The sequence below is a fragment of the Cucurbita pepo genome, chromosome 8, assembly GCF_057944985.1.
Source record: "Cucurbita pepo subsp. pepo isolate OVF chromosome 8, ASM5794498v1, whole genome shotgun sequence".
In the NCBI taxonomy this organism is placed as follows: domain Eukaryota; kingdom Viridiplantae; phylum Streptophyta; class Magnoliopsida; order Cucurbitales; family Cucurbitaceae; genus Cucurbita; species Cucurbita pepo.
Genome location: NC_141805.1, coordinates 12,642,816 through 12,665,965, shown reverse-complemented (window position 1 = coordinate 12,665,965; position 23,150 = coordinate 12,642,816). Strand labels below are relative to the sequence as shown.

The following is a 23,150-nucleotide window of genomic DNA, read 5'->3' as shown; positions in this document are numbered from 1 at the left end:
TAACATCTCATGATCATGATACTAAATGAGTAATTACTGAAATCATTTTTTCAGGATAGCAGTCATCCATAGCATGCATGTAAACTCATGATTGACTTTTGAATGTACATAACAATTCTACATGCGAACATCACATTCATCATATGATACAACATAAATGTTTAATTTTCCTTTTTCAAGTTTAACATGTAAGATTGGAAAGAATTTGAATCTCTAATTCTTTATTCGGGAATATTCTAATTCTTTGTTCGGAAATATATGCATTAACATTAACTAGTTGAACTATGTTATCACCCGTCCTTGCTCTATTTATAATTTTCCAAATCAAAGTTCCAAAATTTGTCTATATTGTAAACTGACACGTTGCTCTATTAAGTCAAATTCCCATAATTTATAATCTAAACTAGTATATTTTAAAAATAGATTCAAACATCCATGTGATTGGTAAGATATCCCTTTTTCTTCTCCATTTTGTTTAATGGCATGTGCCTCATGAAGGAATAATTTATAAACTTACAAGTCACATGAATATTTCTTCATTATTATTATTTAAAAAAATAATAATAATATTAAAATAGACCACTTGTTTAGTGTCTTATTAAATTTGATAGAAAAAAATAGTTGGTCATATGAAACGCCACAGCACTCTCAAGCTGTTCGCATCAACCCATTCCTTTTTTATTCACCTCCATGACTATTAAATCAATGGAAAATATAATTAATTCAAATTTCAACAAAATTCAATATAAGATTTTTTATTTTTTATTTTTTTTTATTTAACGCTTAATGACAATAACATAAATATAATTAAAATCATCCATTAAATTACACTTAAATCTTTAAAAGTTGATTACATTTGATATCAAACATTTCTAAATTTAATATTGAGTCCTAATTATTTGAATTTATCAAAATAAAAGTTAAATATTATTTTTAATCTCGGATAAATTTTATCAACAACTAATTACAATATATAAGTTTAATAATAATCTTAAACAAGTAAATGAAATATTTATAAGCTTTAGATATGATAATTAATCTTTTATTTAAAAGGTGTCTAGAAACCTAAGCGTGTACTCATGATGATATTCCATACTAAACATCGTAGCAAAGAAAGTGAAACCTTATTCAATTACCGAATGATGATATTCGTATACTCAATTTTCCATTGAGCAAGGAAGCAACCAAATTACTACCATTAATATAACCATTTTTTTTTTAACATAAAAATAAAACAGACCAAATTTAGTCCTCCCTCAAACAGAAGGAACTGCAATAGCACGTTTAAGAAAACATTACAAAAAAAATATATAATTGTCCGTTAACTTAGACTTTTAGGTTGATTAATGATTGAACATGACAAATAGATCGTGTTGCATGAACTAATAATTTATTTTGATATTTTCTATAAAACAAGAAAAACATTTTAGTTATTATATTGGAAAACTTATTTCATTTCAACAATATATTTAAATTTAGCGTTAGTATGTGGGGGTATGAAATAGAAGAACTAAGTGATATTTAAAGGAAATAAAGAACACTTCCCTCTACGACCAGGCAACCAACGGCAAGTAACGAATATTTTAATTCGTCCCATTCCTTTGACATTTTCTGGATCTCCATCATCATTTACTTGACCAGGACTCAAACCCAACTCCTTAAACCCACCATTTTTCTTCCTTCTTACCTACCCCTCATTCTTCCAACTCCCCCAATTTCTGATGGAGATCTTACAGGCTCTCGATGCTCAGGTTCTCATTGGCTTAGCCGCCGCCCTGGTTGCCATTGTTGCTGGTGCCTTTTTCCTTGTCTCCTCCAGAAAATCAGCATCCAGAGGTTTTACTCCACCTTCTGATTTAATTCTTTGAAATGAAAGCCTTATTACTGGTTTGGTTTATTGGGTGTTTTGACTTCTCTATCCAGTTTGAATTTGTGATGCTCTGATGTTTTGATTCGTGGGTTGTGATGTTTTTGAACTGTGTTGAAGTATTTATGTAAGATTGAATTTATACTGATCCATTAGCTTAACCTTTTACCTTTTATGATGATTTTACATTGCTATAAGGGAGGAAGTTATCTCCTCCTTGATTAATATTGATAGCTACATGTTTTGATTACCACCTCTAGTAGATATTGTCTGCTTTAGCCCGTTATGTATCGCCGTCAGCCTCACGGTTTTTAAAACGTGTCTCCACACCCTTGTAAGCAATGCTTCATTCCCTTCTTAAACCGAGGAAGGATCTCACAATCCTTGGGGGCCAAACGTCCTTGCTGCACACCGCTCAGTATCTAGCTTTACCCTTTGTAACAGCCAAAGCTCACCGCTAGTAGATATTGTCTGCTTTGGCCTGTTACGTATTGCCATTAGTCTCATGGTTTTTAAAACGTGTCTGCTAAGAAGAGGTTTTCACACCCTTGTAAGGAATGCTTCGTTTCCCTCTTCAACCGATGCGGGATTTCACAATCCTTGGGGGCCCAACGTCCTCGCTGGCACACAGCCCGGTGTCTAGCTTTACCATTTGTAACAGCCCAAGCGCACCGCTAGTAGATATTGTCCATTTTAGCCCGTTATGTATTGTCGTTAGCCTCACGGTTTTTAAAATACATCTGCTAGGGAGAGGTTTCCACACTCCTATAAGGAATGATTCGTTCCCCTCTCCAACCAATGTAGCATAGAAGTGGTAGCATTGGCAGAAAAGGTCAAGTGCTTAGCTAGGCTTTTGGGCATGTTTAAATTTCAAACTAGCTGATTGATCAAAATTCCAATGGCCATGAAAATTCTCTTCATCTTTGTTGAGCTCTTGGTCAATGTGAAATGGTAGATGTTATGGGAAATATGCATTTTAAAAAAGATAATGCTCTTTTCTTGCCCTGATTCTTATGAGAGGATTAACACCTATAATGTTATCTAATTAGCAGCTAATGTTCTTGAACCATCTTTTCTTGATATCTATCACAATTTCTTGATATCTTAATAAAACTGATTGGCTCATATGTGGCATGTGGTTTGTGACTACAGCCTGCTTGGATCCTGAGAACTTTAAGGAGTTTAAGCTTGTTAAGCGCACGAAGCTGAGCCATAATGTGGCAAAGTTCACTTTTATACTTCCCAAGACCGATTCAATTCTTGGTCTTCCTATTGGACAGCATCTAAGTTGCAGGTTTCATTTTATCCATTATAGCGATACAGCTATGATACTCAGCAGTTAACACACCTAATATTTGGTTCATTTTCCGTCTCTGTTTAAAAACATATGTGCAGGGGAAAGGATAGCCAAGGTGAAGAGGTTATTAAATCTTACACCCCAGTTACCTTGGACTCCGATGTTGGATATTTTGAGCTAGTCATAAAGGTACATATATAAATCTGCTACAGGTTAATGATGCCACATTGATTATCATTATTCCACTTCTGATTCTTATATGATTGTGTGTGTGATTTAGATGTATCCCCAAGGAAGGATGTCGCATCATTTTCGAGAAATGCGTATGGGGGACTTTCTTGCTGTGAAGGGACCAAAGGTATGTCTTCCCTACACACAAACTTTGACAACAGTTTTGGAATGTGTTATTGTTTGAGTGACTGAATTTCCATTGATTTGGATTGAACTCGATAGTGATTGTGATCTGTTAATCTAAATGATGTTTTGTCCTCTCGGTGTTGATTACTTTTTGTATTATGTTTCGTCTGTTGAGATATTGTATTGTTCATGGCGAAGGAGATATACAACATTATTGTATGTTTTAAGTCTTTAATAGCTGTAGGTATATTTTGGTTTTGCGTGTGCTCGTGAGAGAGGATGTTAGTGTAATGGCCTAAGCTCACCGCTACCAGATATTATTTCTTTGGGTTTTTCCTTCTTAGCTCCCCTCAAAGTTTTTAAAACGTGTCTGCTAGGGAGAGGTTTCCACGTCCTTATAAAGAATGCTTCATTCCCCTCCCCAACCGATATGGGATCTCACAATCCATCCCCCATTTAGGGTCAGCGGTACTCGTTTCCTTTTCCAATCAATGTGGGACCCTCCAATCCATCCTTCTTCAAGGTCCAACGTCGTTGCTGACACACCGCCTTGTGTCCACCCCCTTCGAAGCTCACCTCCTCGCTGGCACACTGCCTTGTGTCCATCCCCCTTCGGGGCTCAACCTCCTTGCTGGCACATCCCCAGGCCCATACCCGCCGCTAGCATATATTGTCCTCTTTGGGCTTTCTCTTTCAAGCTTCCCTCAAGGTTTTTAAATCGTGTCGGCCAGGAAGAGGTTTTCACACCCTTACAAAGAATGCTTCATTCTCCTCCCCAACCAATGTGGGATCTCACAATCCACTCTCCTTCAGAGCCAGCATCCTCACTGGCACTCGTTCCTTTCTCCAATCAATGTGGGACCCTCCAATCCACCCCCCTTCCGGGCTCAGCCTCCTCCATGGCATACCGCCCGGTGTCTAGCTCAGATACCATTTGTAATGGTCCAAGCCCACTGCTAGTAGATGTTGTCCTCTTTGGACTTTCTCTTTCGGGTTTCCCCTCAAGGTTTTTAAAATGCGTCGACTAGGGAGAAGTTTCCACACCCTTGTAAAGATGTGAGATCTCATAGTTAGATACACAAACACATAAAAACACAAGATAGTAAATGTCAAAGGAAAAATAACCTTTGGAGAGGAGTATCTCTCTCCCATGTCCCACTAAAATGATCTACCACAAAACTAAGCTCCCTAAAACTTCTATTTCTTTAACCAAGACACCTCTAACTAATAACAACTATGTCCTTATTAATAACATACCAATCCCCCACGTAGGATCTATGTCCTTATAGAATTGAGTTGCTTTGAATGCTGCCTATTTTAGAAATTTATGTACTCCATCAATTATTGCAGGGAAGTTTTAAGTATCAACCTGGTCAAGTTAGAGCATTTGGGATGCTCGCTGGAGGCTCTGGCATTACACCCATGTATCAAGTAATGAAACAAACATTTCTTCTACAACACATTTTCCCTTATTCTTGGAATCTTGGCTCTATTTTGTTGTTTCATTGTCTCTTGTCATGTTTTAAAAACAAGACAAAACTCTCTCATTTTTACTTCTGTTCTAGGTTGCTCGGTCTATATTAGAAAACCCGAACGACAAGACAAAGATTCACCTTATTTATGCCAATGTTACACTTGAAGATATTCTTTTGAAGGTAATTATTTTCTTTGTTTTTTTCTTCAACTTCTTACTTTCTTCCCGTTAGAAATACATAACAATACAATAATCACTTGTATTTGCAGGAGGAATTGGATCTTCTTGCCAAGAGATACCCTGATCGCTTCAAGATCTACTATGTCTTGAACCAGGTCAGTTAAAAGTTTATAAACCTAGTATTAATCTAATACAATGGTACGAGGATACTAAGAACATATTAAATAACGACTTTAGAGTGTTTAATGTTACTACTAATGTTCTATGTACATTGAAATAGCCTCCTAAAGTTTGGGACGGCGGCGTCGGGTTTGTGTCGAAGGAAATGATTCGAGCGCATTGCCCTGCACCTGCCTCTGACATTCAGGTACTAGGTTTAAATCTTATTTTGGTCTCTAAACTTTGATGTTTATTGTTTTAGTTCCTTCGAAATGTGTTCCTAAACCTGTTACATTATAGTTACTTTTGATAAGTTACTTATGTAAAGTTTATGTGATATATGATAAGATTCGATAATTTAGGGACCATGATAGGATTTGAACTTCGAAACTTTCTTCATCGCACGACATCTATGATAGCTTCTAACTTTTTTCTCGAACCAATGTGTTTAGATTTTGCGGTGTGGTCCGCCGCCGATGAACAAGGCCATGGCTGCCCACCTTGATGCTCTTGGATATACACCTGAAATGCAGTTCCAGTTCTAGTTCATGGTGACTCTTCAATATTTGGTGATTTAAAGATGAGGACTTCAACTTTCATTCTAAAAATTTAGTTGTATGAGTGAGCATCAAAGATGTGAACTATTATGTGTAACTTTTAAAACATGGCTGTGATTTCGCATTACAATTGATGTCAATAAAATGGGAATAATTTCTTGCATTTGTTATAATTACAAAAATTGTTGTAATGGTTTCCACGTCCTTATAAAGAATGCTTCATTCTCCTCCCAACCGATATGGGATCTCACAATCCACCCCCTTTCAGAGACCAGCGTCTGCACGGGCACTCGTTCCTTTCTCCAATTGATGTGGGACCCTCCAATCCACCCCCTTCGGAATCCAGCGTCCTTGTTCGCACATCGCCTTGTGTCCACCATTTTTAGGGCTCAACCTCCTCGCTGGCACATCGCCTCGTGTCTGGTTCTTATACCATTTGGAACAGCCCAAGCCCATTGCTAGTAGATATTATCTCTTTGTGCTTTTCCTTTCGAGGTTTCCCTTAAGGTTTTTAAAACGCGTATGCTAGGGAGGGGTTTCCACCCTCTTATAATGTTTTTTCTGTTTTACCGGGACAGTTTTTCAAGGCAAAGAAGAATCATAAAGCAGATATTGCTTGCTTTGGTCTATTATGTATCGCCGTAAGTCTCACGGTTTTAAAACACGTATGTTAGAGAGAGGTTTCTACACCCTCATAAGAAATTCTACGTTCTCCTCTCCAACCGATATAAGATTTCAAAATCCACCTCCCTTGGGGTGGGGCAGCGTCTTCACTGGCACACCACCCTGTGTCTGGCTCTAATGTCATTTGTAACAACTCAAACCCATTGTCAGCAGATATTACCTGTTTTGGTCCATTATATATGGTCGTCAGCTAGTTCATAGAAATCAAATTCTACACATATCCATGATGTTAGGTCTTAGCCAAAATTATTTGACTATTGATTCGATAGATAATATCTCTTTTTATACGAGGTCGAAGATGAATTAGGTTTTTCTCAGAATGATTCTCCAAAAACGTGCAATAATATATCATATGGAAACCATAATAACGCATAGTACACATATTAGGTTAATTTATTTTGCAATAGTTGGAGTATAGGGTACAACATAGATACAATTAATTCCATATGTTTGTACAAAATCAATAATTGATACAACTCATGCTCGACTTTTTCTTCGTTGAGTTTTCAATGTTTCTCTCCTTTAAGTAATTTATACATTATTTCATCTCGTGTCAATACAAATTAGGTATCTCAGTATTTCAAATATTTACAACAGATAACTTTTTTAAACATCATAAGTTATCTATCGACACATAGAGCTCAATTTAATGCATAAAAAAAGCGTAATTGACTAATCAAGTAATTTGTGACATAGAAGGGCACGAGAGAAGATAGGACGGAAGACGTGAATAAAGGCAAAGTATGGACCATGTTGATAGTTTTCATTAGCCATGTAAGTTCATTTATGTTACACCTCATTTTTAGTTGTGAACAATTAATGATATGATGTTAACCTATTCATTATATTAATTTCTCAAAAAACAATTCATTCATTGTGAAAACCACCCTCCATTTCATCCATTTTAATAATAAATTTGCACATAAATATGCATTTATACACATAAATAAAAATGTCTCTTCTTTTTTGTTTTCTTTTTTATTTATTTTTATTTTTTGGAAAAAAAATAGAATTAATTAATATATTAGAAAGAAAAAAAAAAAAAAACTCAACCGACAAACAAAGTTGAAAATGTCTAAATTTATTAAATTTAACTTAAAAATAAAAATTATAAAATCTCATTTTTTTTTAAAGCATATTAGAGTGATAATTGTCATTTATTTCTTTTATTTTAAATAATTTTTAAAAATATTTAGAATGAAAAGAAATTGGGATGATTCTTATAATATTATAAATGATTTATAATATTCTAAAAATAAATAAAAATACAAAAGTAGAGCTGAAGGATGATTATTGTTCATTCTCAAATAATTGTTTTTTTTTTTTTTTTTTTTTTTGGATTATTACAACTTTAAACAAACAAAAATAAAAATTACAGCTTTTTTGTTTTTTATTTTATTTATTTATTTTATTTCCTTAGAACACCGGCGACAACTCCATCATCTCCTCCACTTGCCCGGCGGCGCCTTCTTCAAACAGCCACTTTTCAAGAAAGGAAAGCGGCGGCGGCGGAGCTGCAGCCACCGCTGTGGAAGCGGCTGTCTCAGATCTTAACTTCTCTCCAACATTTTCCTCTTCATCCTTGCAACTTGTCGTGGATTTCCCCCAGGAATTCACATTCTTCAAATTCTCAAACGACAACATCGAATCAAATTCTTCACCAGAAACCAACTCGCCGCCGTCCGCCTCCACTTTCAGCTGCTGCCTCGCGGTGGCGGTATAATTCTCCCCGCCAATTTTCCGGCGAGATTCTTCCGGTGAAGATCTCATCCAACCTTGAAGAAGCCGCGAAATGTTCTCGGCACTTGACGCGTACGTGGAAGTTTTGTTTCCGGCCGCAAGTTTATCATTAAAGCTCTTGGTCTGAAACTGACAACTGCCGGACTCCGATGGCTCCGGCAGGTCCACGGCGGCGGACTGCAACTTTTTAAGCTTCTTTTTCAAGTGGGTGTTCCAATAATTCTTGATGTTGTTATCCGTTCTCTGAGGAAGATACGAAGCTATGGCTGCCCACCTGAGAATCAAAATCACAAATCAGAGAGATAAAAACAAGAACAGAGCAATAAATTTTCACAAACACAGCAAAATTTCTACGTTCTTACTCTGTTTTTTGCTCAACCCATTTCTTGATTAAACGCATATCAAAAGATTATCACAAACCCATATCAAAACATGATATTACAGAACAGAATTTGATATCAGAGAGTATGAACATTATGAACATTACTTACTTGTTACCCAATAAAGCTTGAAGATGAATGATCATGCCCTCTTCATGGGGAGTGAAATTTCCTCTCTTAATTCCAGGTCTGAGGTAATTGGTCCATCTAAGCCTACAACTTTTGCTGCATCTCAACAATCCTAAAATGGGTACAAAAGATTATTGAAAAAAGGGAATTAAAAGTGAAGATGAAGGAAGCTCTGTTTTGTTGGTACCTGTATTAGTAGGAACTGATCTCCAATTGCCAGGGCCATGTTCTTGAATATATGAGACCAGAATGATATCTTCTTCGGGCGTCCATGGACCCTTCTTGATACCCACTTTCTCACAGCAAGGAGGCCTTCCCATGGCCTTCTCTCTGTTTTTGACTCGATTGTTTGAGTTGGGTTTGGGTTTGGGTATGGCTATGGCTTGAATGCAATAATGAAGGTTTGGTTTAAAGAGAGATCAGAGAGCGGCCATGAACATGTGAAGAGCTTAAATATAGCTTAGAAAATGGCCTGAGATGAAAAGCTAAAAATGGTCTCTTGGATCTACCCAACCCACATCTGAATCAGTCGCCTCTTTATTGAACATCCAACAAAAGTCAGATCAGAAGAGGAGAAAAGGAGGTTTGATTTATGGTGATGCAACTTTTGAGAAGAAGACTTTATGAAAATTTATTAATATTTTTTAGATCACTGTTCGACAGTTGAGACAAGTAGCTGGTTTTCTCCAAAAAGGTGGGATCTTTCTTTACATGATCCAAGTAAAAAGTAAAACCTATTACTTCTTCACAAGGGTATTGTGGGAATGGAAATTAGCCATGGCGATCTCGAGATCATGATGAAAAGAGTAAGAGAGTCGGTAATACATATGATATCGGTGTATGATAGAGAGATTATTATTATTCTTTTTTTATCTCTTTTTCATCTTTTCTATATATTGAGAGGAAATTGTCGTTTTAGGTTGTCGTTGTCAGACTAACCAAAGGTTACGTGTTGTGTATCCAATGATTTAAATAATGTTGCTAGAATAAAATAGGGTTAACCTAGTTTTAATAAACTTGTAATTAGATGATGTCTAGCCTTATTACATCAAGTATTTTTAGAGTGTTGAAATATAAGTCAAGCCTAGTTTCTATCACTTGGTGAAGGCTATAAATCACTCGAGCGAAATCTTGTCTCATTTGAGACACTTACTTGGTAGCTTTGGTATTATTTGACCAAACCTACATACTCTGACATAGATCATCTTGCTTCTCCAATTGGTTGGTATGGCTTCCACAGGTACCTGTTGTGTATGAGGTGGGTCCACGTACTCGAGATAAAGGATTACTCCATTAGGTCTTTTTGTCTCGGAGCCGGCTGGTAATAGACCTATTTACTTTGCTTGTGTACCATCAGCTAAAGTGACTTATGATCTCAGTTGGTTGAATTTGGACTCCTATCACTCGACCTATTTACAATTACTTAGTAGCTTATGGCCTCATTATATATTTTCATCAACATCAATCGCGGGCTCGACTCCATATTTGTGATTCAAATTAAAAATTTTAATCTCGCCTTATTTAGATCCTTAAAACTCAACCACCATACTTTAATCACTTTCTAACTTTGAATTCACCTCACATACTTGTCATCATACATTGAGGTTCATGATTAGGTTTATTAATTTAAAAAATATCATATTGATTACCATTGAATACAAGTGATTTAATTATTTTCTTGAATATCACACTATACATCATCAATAGTAGATTTTCAAACTTTGCTACGTTACATCAATACATATCAATGACCAAGTATAATAGTTTCAATTGCTTAGACTAACCTCAATTTATCATTGATTTTGACACAACGTGGTAATCGAAACCTAGAAAACTCTAGTCAACATGAATCTCCTACTATTTGACATGTAAGAAAAACAACAACAATTTTTAACATGAAAAAATTGATGACATGATGAACACAAATAAAATGGAGGGGGATCAAGTATGCAATGAGCTAAGAAGAGTAAGGAACAGTTTATTTTAAATAAAAATTCTCTACTGAATCAGAAAACAGAGCAACAGATTACAAGAACCATGGCAGTGCTGTATCTACTAGAAATTCTCAAGGCCTCACTAAGTTATATTACAGACCAGTATCATCCTGTTATGACTATCCAAAACAAGTCCATTTAGCCACTCTCTCTATCCATCCATGCAGATTTAGAGGCAACAGTGTCTTCAAAGCTAAATCTAACGTTGTCAACTAAAATTCTGCTAGGAGGTACTCTACCCAACTTCCAATCTAATGGGAGAAAAGATTACCTGGCCATAGTAAAATTTCGAGGCAGCCGAGAATTCACCGAGGTTTCCAGTTTTCGATAGCATTACATTGGAAAAGCCTAAATCTAGCCACTTAATTCTTCCATCAGCATTGGACGAACCTCAGCTGCAACATGCCCTTTTAACTTGTTGGCAGGAGATGGACATATACTAAAACTTCTACAGAACCAAAAAAAAGTTCTACTAATTTACATGATAATACATATTCTGAAATGAACTCTCAGATGGCAAGTAGAAATGTGAATGCCTAATTTAACCTGTTTAAAGCTATTAATCCTTTAATTGAACATTTGCCCCAAGTAAACTCTACCTGGGAACTTACTGCCTAGGGACAGGTGGTGGTGTCGACTGCTGACCTTGCCCGTAGAAACCTATACCTGGTGGCCTGTAAAATCCTGCTGAAGTTGGCTGCGACTGCTGAGGCTGCTGTGGCTGTTGCTGAGGTGGCTGAGACGTCGGCCTACTCAAACCCATCACAATATGCGGAGGTAAAGGAGGTGGAGGTGGTAGAGAATATGCTCCAAAGTTATAAGGTAATACCCCCATTATTCCACCAGACTGAGCATATTGATTCACTGGTGGAGCTGGCGGAGGTGGTGGAGCAAATGAAGCTTGACTCTGGTTCGCCTGGGATACAGGTTGTATATTTGCTGATTGTGCAAGTGCCACATTTGTCAATTGTTGTTGTTGCATAGGTGTAACGAATGACGCACCTATTCCATCTGAACTATCAGAAATCGGCATTGGCTTCTCAAGTTTCTGTCGTTTTTCAGGAGAGAATATGGATAATGAAGCAAACCCAGCTGATTTTAGGCCACCATTCATGGAAGCAGCTTCTTCTGCAACAAGAGATGAAAGAACAGAGGTAAGCATCTGTGCTGAAGATGTAGAAGCAGCCAACTTTGCAGCAACAGCAGCAGCAGCAGCTCTCTTGTTTTCCTCTTCACTGCTTTTAGGACCAGCAGAAGAAACCATAGCCTGGACAAGAGGGGACTGAGAAGAGATTGTGTTTGATTGAGCTGAAGGTAACTTAGCATCAGTCACATGGGTCATTTCTGTCAGTAGATCAATGTTCGTAGCAAGAGGACCAGGAACTGGACTCGCAATTCTCTTCCGAACGTTACTTGCTAGCTCAATTTGAGATCGAGCTATCTGCAGATTCATAAGCAATAATTTCCAAGCAACATAAGCAAACTGAAATTAGAAAATACCAAACCCTCTAACTAATATTTTGCATTCCCCAACATATGAGATACAACTAATATGAGATGTCCGTCCATGTGAATGGCAGATAACAATAAACAAGTTGATAGTACATAACCAAGTGCTCTGTCGCTAGTACATAAACTTGGGAAAATGAACAGTGTACACAAACTTACTGCTCTCTCACTCTCAAAGAAGTCCGTTCCAATTTATAAAAGTACAAATGTTATATCTTTATCCACAATATTTGAGCCAACTTCTCATAACACCTTGAAAAAGAACCACCTTATCAATTCACATCCAAAAGGGACCAACTGAAGTTTAATCTATTAATGCATTTTCTAGTTGAGGAGAAAATTTGATAATCAAAATACGATCTAAAAATTGCATTAGACATGACCCAGACCAAATTCTTGATGAAGGTTCACGGTAAATAAAATTTACAGCACAATTCAGTTTCTACAGCCTAAAATAGCTTAGCAATGACTGAGAAAATTGATATAAAATGGTTCAGTGGTTATTGTGAGAAGAGAAACAAGAAGTAAAAATTCTCAAATAATTGAACTCCTAGTAGTTTGAACTGTAATATTGGTATTCAAACTCGTTCATACCACATGGTAGAGTAAATAAGTTGTGAATATGACAGCTAGTGGATATGAAGCAACCCATAGCTTTTTTTTTGGGCAAAAAACAGAAAGGTAGAAGTTTGAAGCTGGTCATTGAGAAAGCTTTTAACTGTTAGGATGCTATTGTTAGTTTGCAAATATGATGATACATGCTGGACATTTTAATCAAAACAGAGGAAGTATATGAGAGATTTTCTGGTCTCAGAATCAATAGGAAGAAGTCGTCAATTAGTGGGATAAATATTGACAATGTCAAGTTGAATCAAGTTACTTCAAGGCTTCATTGCAAGATAGAATATTTGCCTTCTTTTATATCTTGGTCTCCCCATGGAGGTCATCCCAAAAATGCATCCTTATGGCATCCCGTTAAGGAAAGAATTTTGAAGAAGTTGGATACATGGAAATGCTTCAAACTTTCGGGAGATGGTAGGCCAACACTTTGTAATTTAGTTCCCTCTAACTTGCCTTTATGCTACATGTCCCTTTTTCTTACTTCTTCAAGCGTTTGTTTGGAGGTGGAAAGGAAATCGCGGTCATGGATTGTTCTAGTAGAATGATGATAGAAGCAAGCTCCATAAAGCTTAGAGATAGGAAGAGCTTTCCTTCAGATACATCATCTTTTTTTCCGATGAAATCATTCTTTCCTCATCCACATGTATCTTGGCTCTTGACAGCCTTTTTGGCCTTGTTGACTCTTTTGAAAAGGCATGTGGATTGATTACAAATCATAAGAGATCGGAGATTTTTGGGTCAATACAGAATTTGAGGAGGACGAATTAATAGCCGAGAAATTTGATTGCGGACAAGGATATTGGTCAAATGTCTATCTGCCTTCCATTGGGAGATAAACCTAGAACTTCTTCATTTTGTATCCCGATTGTTGAGAGAAGTTGAAAAAAGGATCCACTCATGGAATTACACACTTATCCAAAGGGCGTCGCCTTGTTCTTTTGTAAGCAACGCTCTTGAATCTTCCCACATACTTTTTGTCTCTCTTCAAGATCCCATGGAAGGTTCCATTGAATATTGAAAGTCCATATAGAGACAATGAAAGTTGTAAGCTTTGTTCGGGGGGGAGTTATTGTCTATCGTTGGCCTCTATGGTAGAATCAATCGGGGGCCATTTCCTTTGAAAAGGGAGCTCCTCTCAATCCAGATCACACTTAGCCAGATGGGAAAAAGCCACTAGATCTACCTCCCATGGAGGCCTCGGTTTACAATGATTGGCCGAAAATAATATAGCTTTATTAGCCAAGTGAATTCGGACGTATTATCATGAAGAGGATGCTTTATGAAGACAGGTTATTGATGCTAGATATGGGACACACTCACATTCCACGAAATTATTTTTAGTGAGATGCCTAAGGAGCCCTGATATCACTTTCAACAACTACTTCTGTGTCCACACCTTTATCTTCGTCTCCTCCTCATCCCTTTCATTTTCCATGTTCTAAGAAGACTTGTCACCTCTTCTGCTATTTTCTTTTGAGCAACACTACCTTTTTTCGCCGAATTCCTTATTAATGGTTTGATACATAGCTATTCTTTTCCAAAGTTTGCACTACCTCTTTGCTAATTGTGAAGCCCTCTGAATATTGAAATTCCTACTCTTTTTTTTTTTTTTAATTGCCATCGATTTCGGGGAGATCATTGCCATGGTCAACATGGTGTTCTCGTCCTTCCTCTCTTCCATTGAACTAGCACCTTCAATTGTCATGGCCATAATATCTAAGGATTCATCCGTTTGGAAATAACTTTGAAATCCTCCAGAACGAATATCTTCCATCACGCTCTCTTGAATTCCAAAAATTTTGTTCATTGTTCTAATGCTAGGACTTCATAAAGAAATTTCGGAACCTAGGTCTCTCTCTTGCTCTTCGTTTGGAGCTTCTTCCCATTGGGAGGGGTCTTTGTGAGTACTCGTGGATTGGATATATCCTATTTCAAAACGCTTTAACTTGGGCTTCTCGCCAAATGTGACTCACGTTCTTTTCTTCGTGATTTAGATGGGCCATACATGTCTTCTGTTGAGACATCCTTTGGAATCTCTTTTCCTTTTCCTTGTTGGGTTTCATCCTCTTTACCCTTTTCTTGTGGTCCATTGTATCCATTACCACATCCCCCATTTGGCAGGATAATTATGAATTGGAATTGTGGGCCGTATCTGATATCTTTATGGCGAGAGCATTTTGAACATTAACGCATGGGTAATTGTACCTTCGATCCTTCATTCATCCATCAGACTAAAATTAGGATCCTTTGGTCCTCCATGAAAAACGTGAGCAGTGGTTGGCGAGAAACTTCCATGAAGGTCGGCGACCCTATCCACAAGCATATTCTCCTCCTGGTATGTCCCCACACTGTCGATGAGGCTAATATTTGACTAGTATAAACCCCCAATACTTATCCTTGATCTTAATGCCCACATCAAAGCAATCCATGAGCAAGGAGTTACTTCATAACCTTCCAAGCCACCATGACAGCCACAAATTGCTCTGAATATCTTCAGGTTCAATGGAAATTGAAGAGGAATGTTATCAATTCTCACCCAACCACCATTATGGGATACTAACTTAACTCTACTATGTTTACAAACATCCCATCTCTCTAGCTTCAAAACAAACGGTCCAAAGCTCATCCATTAGGCACAAACGACCTTCTAAATCCTCATAATGGCATTTCAGGATGGCTTTATCCGTCTGAAAAATGTCTGAAAAATGAATGATGATAAGGTGGTCTTCAAGTCTTCCTTTCCTTTCGATCACCTTTAAATCCTCCTTCTTTGTCTTTTTCTCCCTCCCCGACCTTTCTGAGGGCGATTTTACAGCTTCTGCAAAATATTTCTCCTTTCTACACTTACGTTTATTTCCCTTTGTTGCTCCGTTTTCTTTCTGTTGAGAAAATCTATTATCATTTGTTAAAAGGTCTTCCATCCACTGTATTCTTCTCCCGCTGGCACCACAGATTGAATTTTCCCCTCGAGTTAACTACTTTCGTGGTTTCTTAATATCTCTCTTTTGTTTACAATTTTCTGAATCCAAATGAAGCCATTGTTACAATTGTTTTTCCGGAAGAATTTTGGGAGTTGAGAACAAGAAGCAAGTCTCCAATGGAGTCTATTATTCAGACAAAAACGATTTCTTCAACTAACAACATGAACTTTTTCCTATAATGCGGTTCTGTGATCTTAACCACCCTTTCTTTGAAGATTTACACAAAAAGAGCTTATTCTACACCTTTATCGTACAACAAAGTGAGTTTTTGTTTGGGTTTTTCCTTTGCAAGACATGTTTGAATAGGGAAGCTTTTGTTTTTTTTTTTCCTTGATGCTGTTTTTTTCAATTCCCCACCCTCTTAGGAGTTTGTATCTTTTGAACATTAGTCTCTTTTCATTTCTTCAATGGAATGTTTGGTTTCTCATTAAGAGAATATAATAAGATGTATAAAGAATAACAATATTAGTCAACCACTAGTGTCATCTTAATGATGTATAAAGGCAAAAAAACTTCGTTCTAAGCAATCAAATATATCAAACTTAAAACAACGTCAAAATCAATCCCCCACAAAATTATACACTTCAAACAACATCATTCAGTCTTATTTTTCTCGAAAAATGTAATAGTCACGGTCAAAGTTTTATCGTGTTCACTTGTTCAAGGTGTCTGTCCACCTCCACCATGCTTAAATGTGCAAGAAATATAAAGGTCTGGCACTCTGATCTAAATGTTTCAAGGTATACTGAAGTTCATGTTTTGACATATCCAAATATCTTACCAAATTCTGAGGTTTCAAGGTATACAATACATCACATGTCAGACCGACCTTCAAAACTACTTTAAGCCAACAAGAGATCCCAAAACATAAACTCTTACTACAGATTTCAGAAAAGAAAATATAAGAAGCACTTTGACTTACCTGCAACTGATTGCGAACTAGTTCCAGCTTTGATTCCTGTAATTTTTCCACAAGGAAATCAACTTACAATGAAAGTATGTCAACTATATAGAGGAGGCTTGGAATCTTGAGAAATTATTTGAGGAAATAAAAAAGAGGAAGATAAATTACTTGGTCCTGAAGCGCTTCTACAAGTAAGGAAACCAAAGAAGACCTAGTTGCCTCAACACTTTCAAGTTGCCCAATACATTGTTGAACCACATTTTCCTGCTCTTGAAGGTCGTCCAGCAATGCTGATCTTGGTTGAGTTCCTAGTTTGGAAGGAAAGTACAAAGAAAAACTCTCTTACAATACTTCTCGAAGAAAGAGGTTTTACGACACAAACATAAAAATATAGCAAGGAGAATTCTATATATATACTGGACAAAATAAACCAAAGAATAGAATGACCATTGATCTACAAACTTTCAAAAGAAGGAAATTAAGGCATTTAAAACTAAAATATGTATTAAATAAAAAATGGGGTTCGGCATTTTATGGTAAGATGTCCCTTTGACTTGGCCAATGTTCCAAGATTGAAGATTTCAATCATTCTTTCTTAGCTTGCTCACTATGGCTACAAAGGTTGAATCTTAGCATTCCTTCCATGAAGATTCAACTACATGTTTGATAGAATAGCTGGTAAATGTATTTCTATCAAATTGTATTTCTACAGTCATGTCATGTCAAATTGTAAACCATTTCAAATTAAATTCTAAATATTGAATATATCCATCAAATTAGATACTTGTTCATTGTATTAAACGTATTGATATTTTTAGTTTATCATAAAATCCATATATAACAAAATGTAAAGGTTTTATTTTGCAAGTATGGCCTCCTTATAATTCTTAGAGATTGAAAAGGTTGGAGTGACTTTGCCTCTGAATTTGGGTTTGCTTTTGGGAACAGTTCAGGTTTCTAGCTTGCTGTAGAGATTGCCAGTCTATGATTCTCGATATTCTTTTGTATACACCCTTTCGAGATAAAGGTTGGTTCATTTGGAGGGTTGGTTTCTTGTTGTTTTTAGGGGTATTTAGCTTGAGAAGAATAATAAGATATTTAGGGAATTAGAGAGATTATTGATGGGGTTTAGTCCCTAGCTAGGTTTAATGTCCCTTCGGCTTCTATTACCGAAGAGTCCCAGAACTGTCCACTAGATCTTATGTCCCTAGCTAGGTTTAATGTCCCTTTCGTGCTGGTTCCTGTTTTTGGGCTATCTTTATGTATGTCTCAGTTTTCTCTTTTGTATTCTTTCATTGTTCATGATGAAAGTTCTATTTCTTAAAAAAAACTCCATATCTATTACTATCTTCCGGACCTATCATTTAGCATTAGAGTATTGCTTCTCAGTATACAGCGACAATAAGTAGGGGAGATAAGAACAACGACAGAAGAGCTTCAGAAGTTTCCGTCAACAGAAAAATGTTGCAGCTCTTTAAGGTAAATGACAGCTATTCCAAAAGTAACACGAGTTGGAATTCACACAAACAACACTAATTAGGAAAGAAACTCAAAACCACGCTGTCATGTACGCTAACTTAGCGTACATGTCAGCGTCACCTTAAACTAATTGCATGAGATGACTATAGTAGATGAGGTTATACCTTGAGCTATGGAAGCATTCAAGTCTTCCTCAATTTGGTTCAGATGATGAGTTGCAGAACTACAGTTGTTGAGAGCAGCATCTTCATTCAAATGTTCATCAAGTACAGATTGAAATGCAGTAAGAATCTTTTCCGGAACACCTCCAACAGCCAGTTTCTAGAGTTGAGCAATAAAGATTATAGAGGTCTGAACACAAGAAATCAAATGGAAAACTGCAATAGTCTTACAATTCTCACAGAATGGGCATCCCTCTTCACTATCTTTATAGGATTTGAACTCTTTCCATTGCTGTTGGGTAATGGAGGTGGATTTTTACCAAGCATTTCATCCTTAAGACTCTGACCCCGAGAACCAAAAACCTTTCTTTCTTCCCAAATATCGACCTTAACAAAGAAACTCCCATGAAGGGAAACAAGTGAGAGTCCAAACTTACGAAATAACACTCGAGATACTGTCATAAGAAAGGGGGAGACGGGAACTGGTCAATCTTATTATTGCAATTTTAATTAACATTACAGAGCCATGCAAACAGTTGATAGCGGAAAGCAACATATAAAAAACAAAAATGTACGTGAGGATAATTTAGAATAAAATGTCAATCAATCGTAATCTGTAACCAAAAAACAAATTGTATAAACATCCATACACTATCAAAGTATAACACGGTTTTTAATAAAACAGATTGAATTATTTAACATGAACATAAGCTTAACCAAAATTAATCTTAAGAATGACACCCTCTTGATTGTAATGCTCAATAGCCTCATTGACAATCAACACCTGGTCCAAATTTTGTCTCTCGGCTACAAAAGCTCCTTGGGAGTCTTAAATCGTGTAAGGGAAGACCCTTCACAATCTATTTGCTTATGTTGGAGGAATAATCTCATTTAAAGCAACCCACCTACGCAACTTGATTGGATCACAATTCAAACTTAAAATTTGACACTTGCCTTTATTAAGCTGCAAACCCAAGATAGCCTCCAAAAATGATAAATTGCCTCACCTCAAGCCTTACGTCTTAAACGATTTTAGAAACATTGATCACTCCAATTTTGCTCATGAGAAACCAACAAAATCAAGATGTCAGTGACCAAAATGAAGAGGAATGGAGTGGGGATCACCTTGCTTAAGATTTGTAGGGGCTTGAACCTCAGTCAGGTTAACTATTGATAAGGATAGAGAAATTCGCCATCCTAATACATCTTCAAATCCACAACCTCCATTTAAACATGAAGCCTTCCTTCTAGAGATCTTTAACTAAGAAATCTCAAATTCACATGAACATAAGCGTAACCAAAATCAATCTTAAGAATGACACCCTCTTGATTGTGATCCTCAATAGCCTCACTGACAATCAACACCTGATCCAAATTGTCTCGCTGCTACAAAAGCTCCTTGGGAGTCTAAAATCGTGTTAGGGAAGACCTTTCTCAATCCATTTGCTAATGTTGGAACAATAATCTCATTTAAACTTATAAAAAATCCTATTGGCCTAAGAGTCCTTTAACCCTACACTCCTTTGTCTTTTCAGTACAAGGAAAACATAGGCCTCATAAGTAGAAACATCGATGACACCCGCTTGTAAAACTTAAAAGACCTTCCAAGCATACTCCTACACACTCCCAACTCTCTTGAAATAAAACCCATCGTGAATCCATCCAAACTAAGGAATTTATTTCAGTTAGACTCAAACACCACTTTCTTTTATATCAATCTATATGGGTGTACCCATTAAATAGTAAGCTTTTTGGGTGACAAATTTTAGATCTCAGTTTCCTTTCTTCTCTCATTAATAGCTTTATTTGCAATAAGATCAAATCAAGGATTTATCTACCTCTCACAAACAGGTCCTATATTCCTTTATTTATATAAAAAAAAATAATTATGCTTATAACTATTTTAAACAAAAATTATTTTATAAAGAAACCTACATTCACGTCTAGGAATGGGGGGACAAAAGGGGAAAGAAAAAGTACCACATATTATGCTTCAAACTCAAGTTTTAACCCACATATCAGGAATTTACTAGATTATTCCTAACTAATATACAAGCTTTAGGAATTAGCACCAATTGACCACCCTCAGTACTCATGAAACCAATCAAAAGACTGCTATAAGTAGAATTGAGAGTTCTGTTACCAATGTGACTAATAAAGCAGTTCACTCTTTGAGAAGCCTAAATATAAATGTTTATGATACAAATTTGTCAGGCCGAAATGAAGGAATCCATCCTCCCTTTTTCTGTTTTCCGTCTACACCTTTTCTTCATTTCTTTTTTCACAAATGCAAAATGTTTTACATTTGAGCAACATGTTCTAGAGTCAACTAAGATGCTTCCACAAATAAAAACATAAGAACATTTATTGCCATCATATTTATACACGAGAATAAAGAGGACATACAAGTCTGGCTACCGCCTTCTTTCCACTTTCATCCCCATGATCATAAACATTCTTGAGAGAAACAGGAAGAACTTTCCAGAATTCGTTCACAAATTCACTTCCCTTGCGCCTGCTGTTTTGCAAAATGTCATTTGCCAAATAAAGAAACGAAACACGCTGCTCTTTCTGAGATGAGTTGAATAATTTATCCCATGTTTCAACAATCTGCTTGGCCTTTTTCCGGTGGGAAATGCACCATCTTGATAAAGCTAATTCAATATCAAAGAAAAACAAATTTATTACAGTTGCACCCACCATCAGAAATTTGTTGAGGATATATTTGAGCACAAAATATTCTTCCATGAGTCAACAGTATAAGAACCGTTCTTTAATCAGTATGTACCAACACAAAAAAATTACAAAAAGACTTCAAAAGGGGCTCAATCTAAACACAAGAACTAACACATCCCAAACGTCTTCTAATCTAGTGAATTTATTGCCAGAAAAATGAAAAGAACAAAGGCAATAATTACTCAATCCAAAGTTCCCAGACAAGAGTAATGAAAATGTTCAACCATAAGGAGCATAGGTAATCAAGGTTAATAATGAAGTCATGCCAAGATCGAAGAAATCTCAACCACAAAATCATGAGGCTATCCACAAAATTAAATTCAATTAATTCTTTTACAATTTAAAATACATATAGAGAAGGATCCTAACTTCAAAGTTTTAAGAGATAATCGCCACCATACCCAGTTCTTTACATACATAATTAGTAAATGACAAAAGGCATTACTTTGTTTTTCTTCTTCTTCTTCTTTTTTTTTTTTCTTTTTTTTTTTTCTTTGACATCCATGACTATAAACACCAAAAAAAAAAAAAAAAAATTAAAATCAATATATAAAAGGGAGAAATATCTGAACAAAAACTGTAAACGCCGGTGTGTAATAGAACGGGCAATGCAATATTTTCAGGCCACAAAAATAAATGAAAAGATAATGATTAGAGAAGCATACACTCGATGCTCTGCTGAGAATTGTTGAGTTTGGATAACTTCTCAGACAACACCTGTGCTTCAAAACCCTCGTTGTTCATCCCGTGACGAGAATATTATTACATTACCCTGCAGCAAAGTTCCAAGAAAAACTAGCAGTTCATCGAAGCTATGTAAGCTCTGAAAATAGTGAACACGCGAATTGTAACCAAGAACAAAACTTTAAAAAAGCTACCTTCAACATTATTTCCTAATATAACTAGGCATAACTATCATTCTCAGCACGAAAAACAATTTACGCGAAGCCCAGTTCGAGAACTTATGGAAAAACAACATTAGGGTTCCACACCCAATCAGTAATTCCTCGTCGCTAACGAAAAGGGTGGATCTAGATTTCCATAAAAGTAAAAGAAAAAAAAAACATTTGAAATTTCGAATACCTGGCGTATATTGATTCAAGAACTCCACTCTTGACGATAGCCTTTCCCGATAGAACCTCGGGGAGATGAATTACAGGAAAGAAGAAAAAAGGTTGCTGATTGGCGATGATTTTTCCTGGTATTTGTGTTCCCTTGGCAATAGGGATTAGGATGAACAGAGAATAAAGAAATTGAAACCGAGAAGGAGTGGGAAAAGTTGTGGGTTTTTCGAAGTGGACAGAGGATTCCCTAATTCACCAGCAAATGATGGTCCAGAAGAAGGGTGATAAGTGGAGGAAGATGAAAAAACTGGTTTGCAGAGAGTTCGTCAAAATATCGAGAAAAAATGTTGACCAAGAATGGAAAATAAAAATCTCTAATAAAACTTTTCTTTTTTTCTTTTCTAATTCTCTAAATTATTTTATTTTCCTTTCAAAATGTTAATTTTTTAAGTTAAATTACCCATCTAAATCAAATTTTTAAATGACATAAATTAAATTTTTAAAATTCAAAATTATATTTAATAAAAATTTAAAATTATGAAAAAAATCATTTTGGCCCATAATAGTTTAATTTATTATAGGGTGATTTAAATCCTAATAATTTATTAATCCATATATCAAAATTTTATTAAATTCATATCAAATTTAAAAACATATAAACTATATTGTTACATATTAAAATTCATGCACTAAAGTCATGTCTTATATGAACGGATGGTAGTCTTACCCTCAAATTCGTAATTTCAAAGACAATCCATATAAATTTAATTTAAAATTGATAAAAAGCAATAAAAATTTAAAATGTGTTTACTTCATTAAAAATATAATAAATTGTATTAGCTAATTATACGTATTCTCAATTGATACAAAATTGATA

At 36.0% G+C, this 23,150-nt stretch overlaps 3 protein-coding genes across 4 annotated transcripts; 1 reads left to right on the top strand and 2 right to left on the bottom strand.

The window, feature by feature from the left end:
- Positions 1–1,635: 1,635 nt before the first annotated feature.
- Positions 1,636–6,054, top strand: LOC111800621 (NADH--cytochrome b5 reductase 1). The gene is made up of 9 exons (XM_023684400.2): positions 1,636–1,836; positions 3,020–3,161; positions 3,263–3,353; positions 3,445–3,522; positions 4,872–4,952; positions 5,087–5,176; positions 5,265–5,330; positions 5,456–5,542; positions 5,787–6,054. Exons 1-9 carry the CDS (start codon positions 1,722–1,724, stop codon positions 5,877–5,879), a joined length of 843 nt encoding a protein of 280 aa, XP_023540168.2. The 5' UTR covers positions 1,636–1,721; the 3' UTR covers positions 5,880–6,054.
- A 1,719-nt stretch (positions 6,055–7,773) lies between these two features.
- On the bottom strand, positions 7,774–9,446 carry LOC111799778 (transcription factor MYB60). Its single transcript, XM_023683256.2, has 3 exons — positions 9,012–9,446; positions 8,807–8,936; positions 7,774–8,589 (listed from the first exon to the last, which is right to left on the bottom strand). Exons 1-3 carry the CDS (start codon positions 9,142–9,144, stop codon positions 7,992–7,994), a joined length of 861 nt encoding a protein of 286 aa, XP_023539024.2. The 5' UTR covers positions 9,145–9,446; the 3' UTR covers positions 7,774–7,991.
- A 1,343-nt stretch (positions 9,447–10,789) lies between these two features.
- Positions 10,790–22,628, bottom strand: LOC111799960 (uncharacterized). 2 transcript variants are annotated; one of them, XM_023683500.2, is made up of 9 exons: positions 22,293–22,628; positions 21,875–21,981; positions 20,880–21,127; positions 18,705–18,860; positions 18,477–18,633; positions 17,002–17,141; positions 16,852–16,887; positions 11,418–12,259; positions 10,790–11,266 (listed from the first exon to the last, which is right to left on the bottom strand). In XM_023683500.2, the coding sequence occupies exons 2-8, from the start codon at positions 21,951–21,953 to the stop codon at positions 11,426–11,428; spliced, it is 1,650 nt and encodes a 549-aa protein (XP_023539268.1). In that variant the 5' UTR covers positions 21,954–21,981; positions 22,293–22,628; the 3' UTR covers positions 10,790–11,266; positions 11,418–11,425. The 2 variants fall into 2 exon arrangements, with proteins under 2 accessions (XP_023539268.1, XP_023539267.1); XM_023683499.2 differs by having other exon boundaries at positions 10,790–12,259.
- Positions 22,629–23,150: the final 522 nt, after the last annotated feature.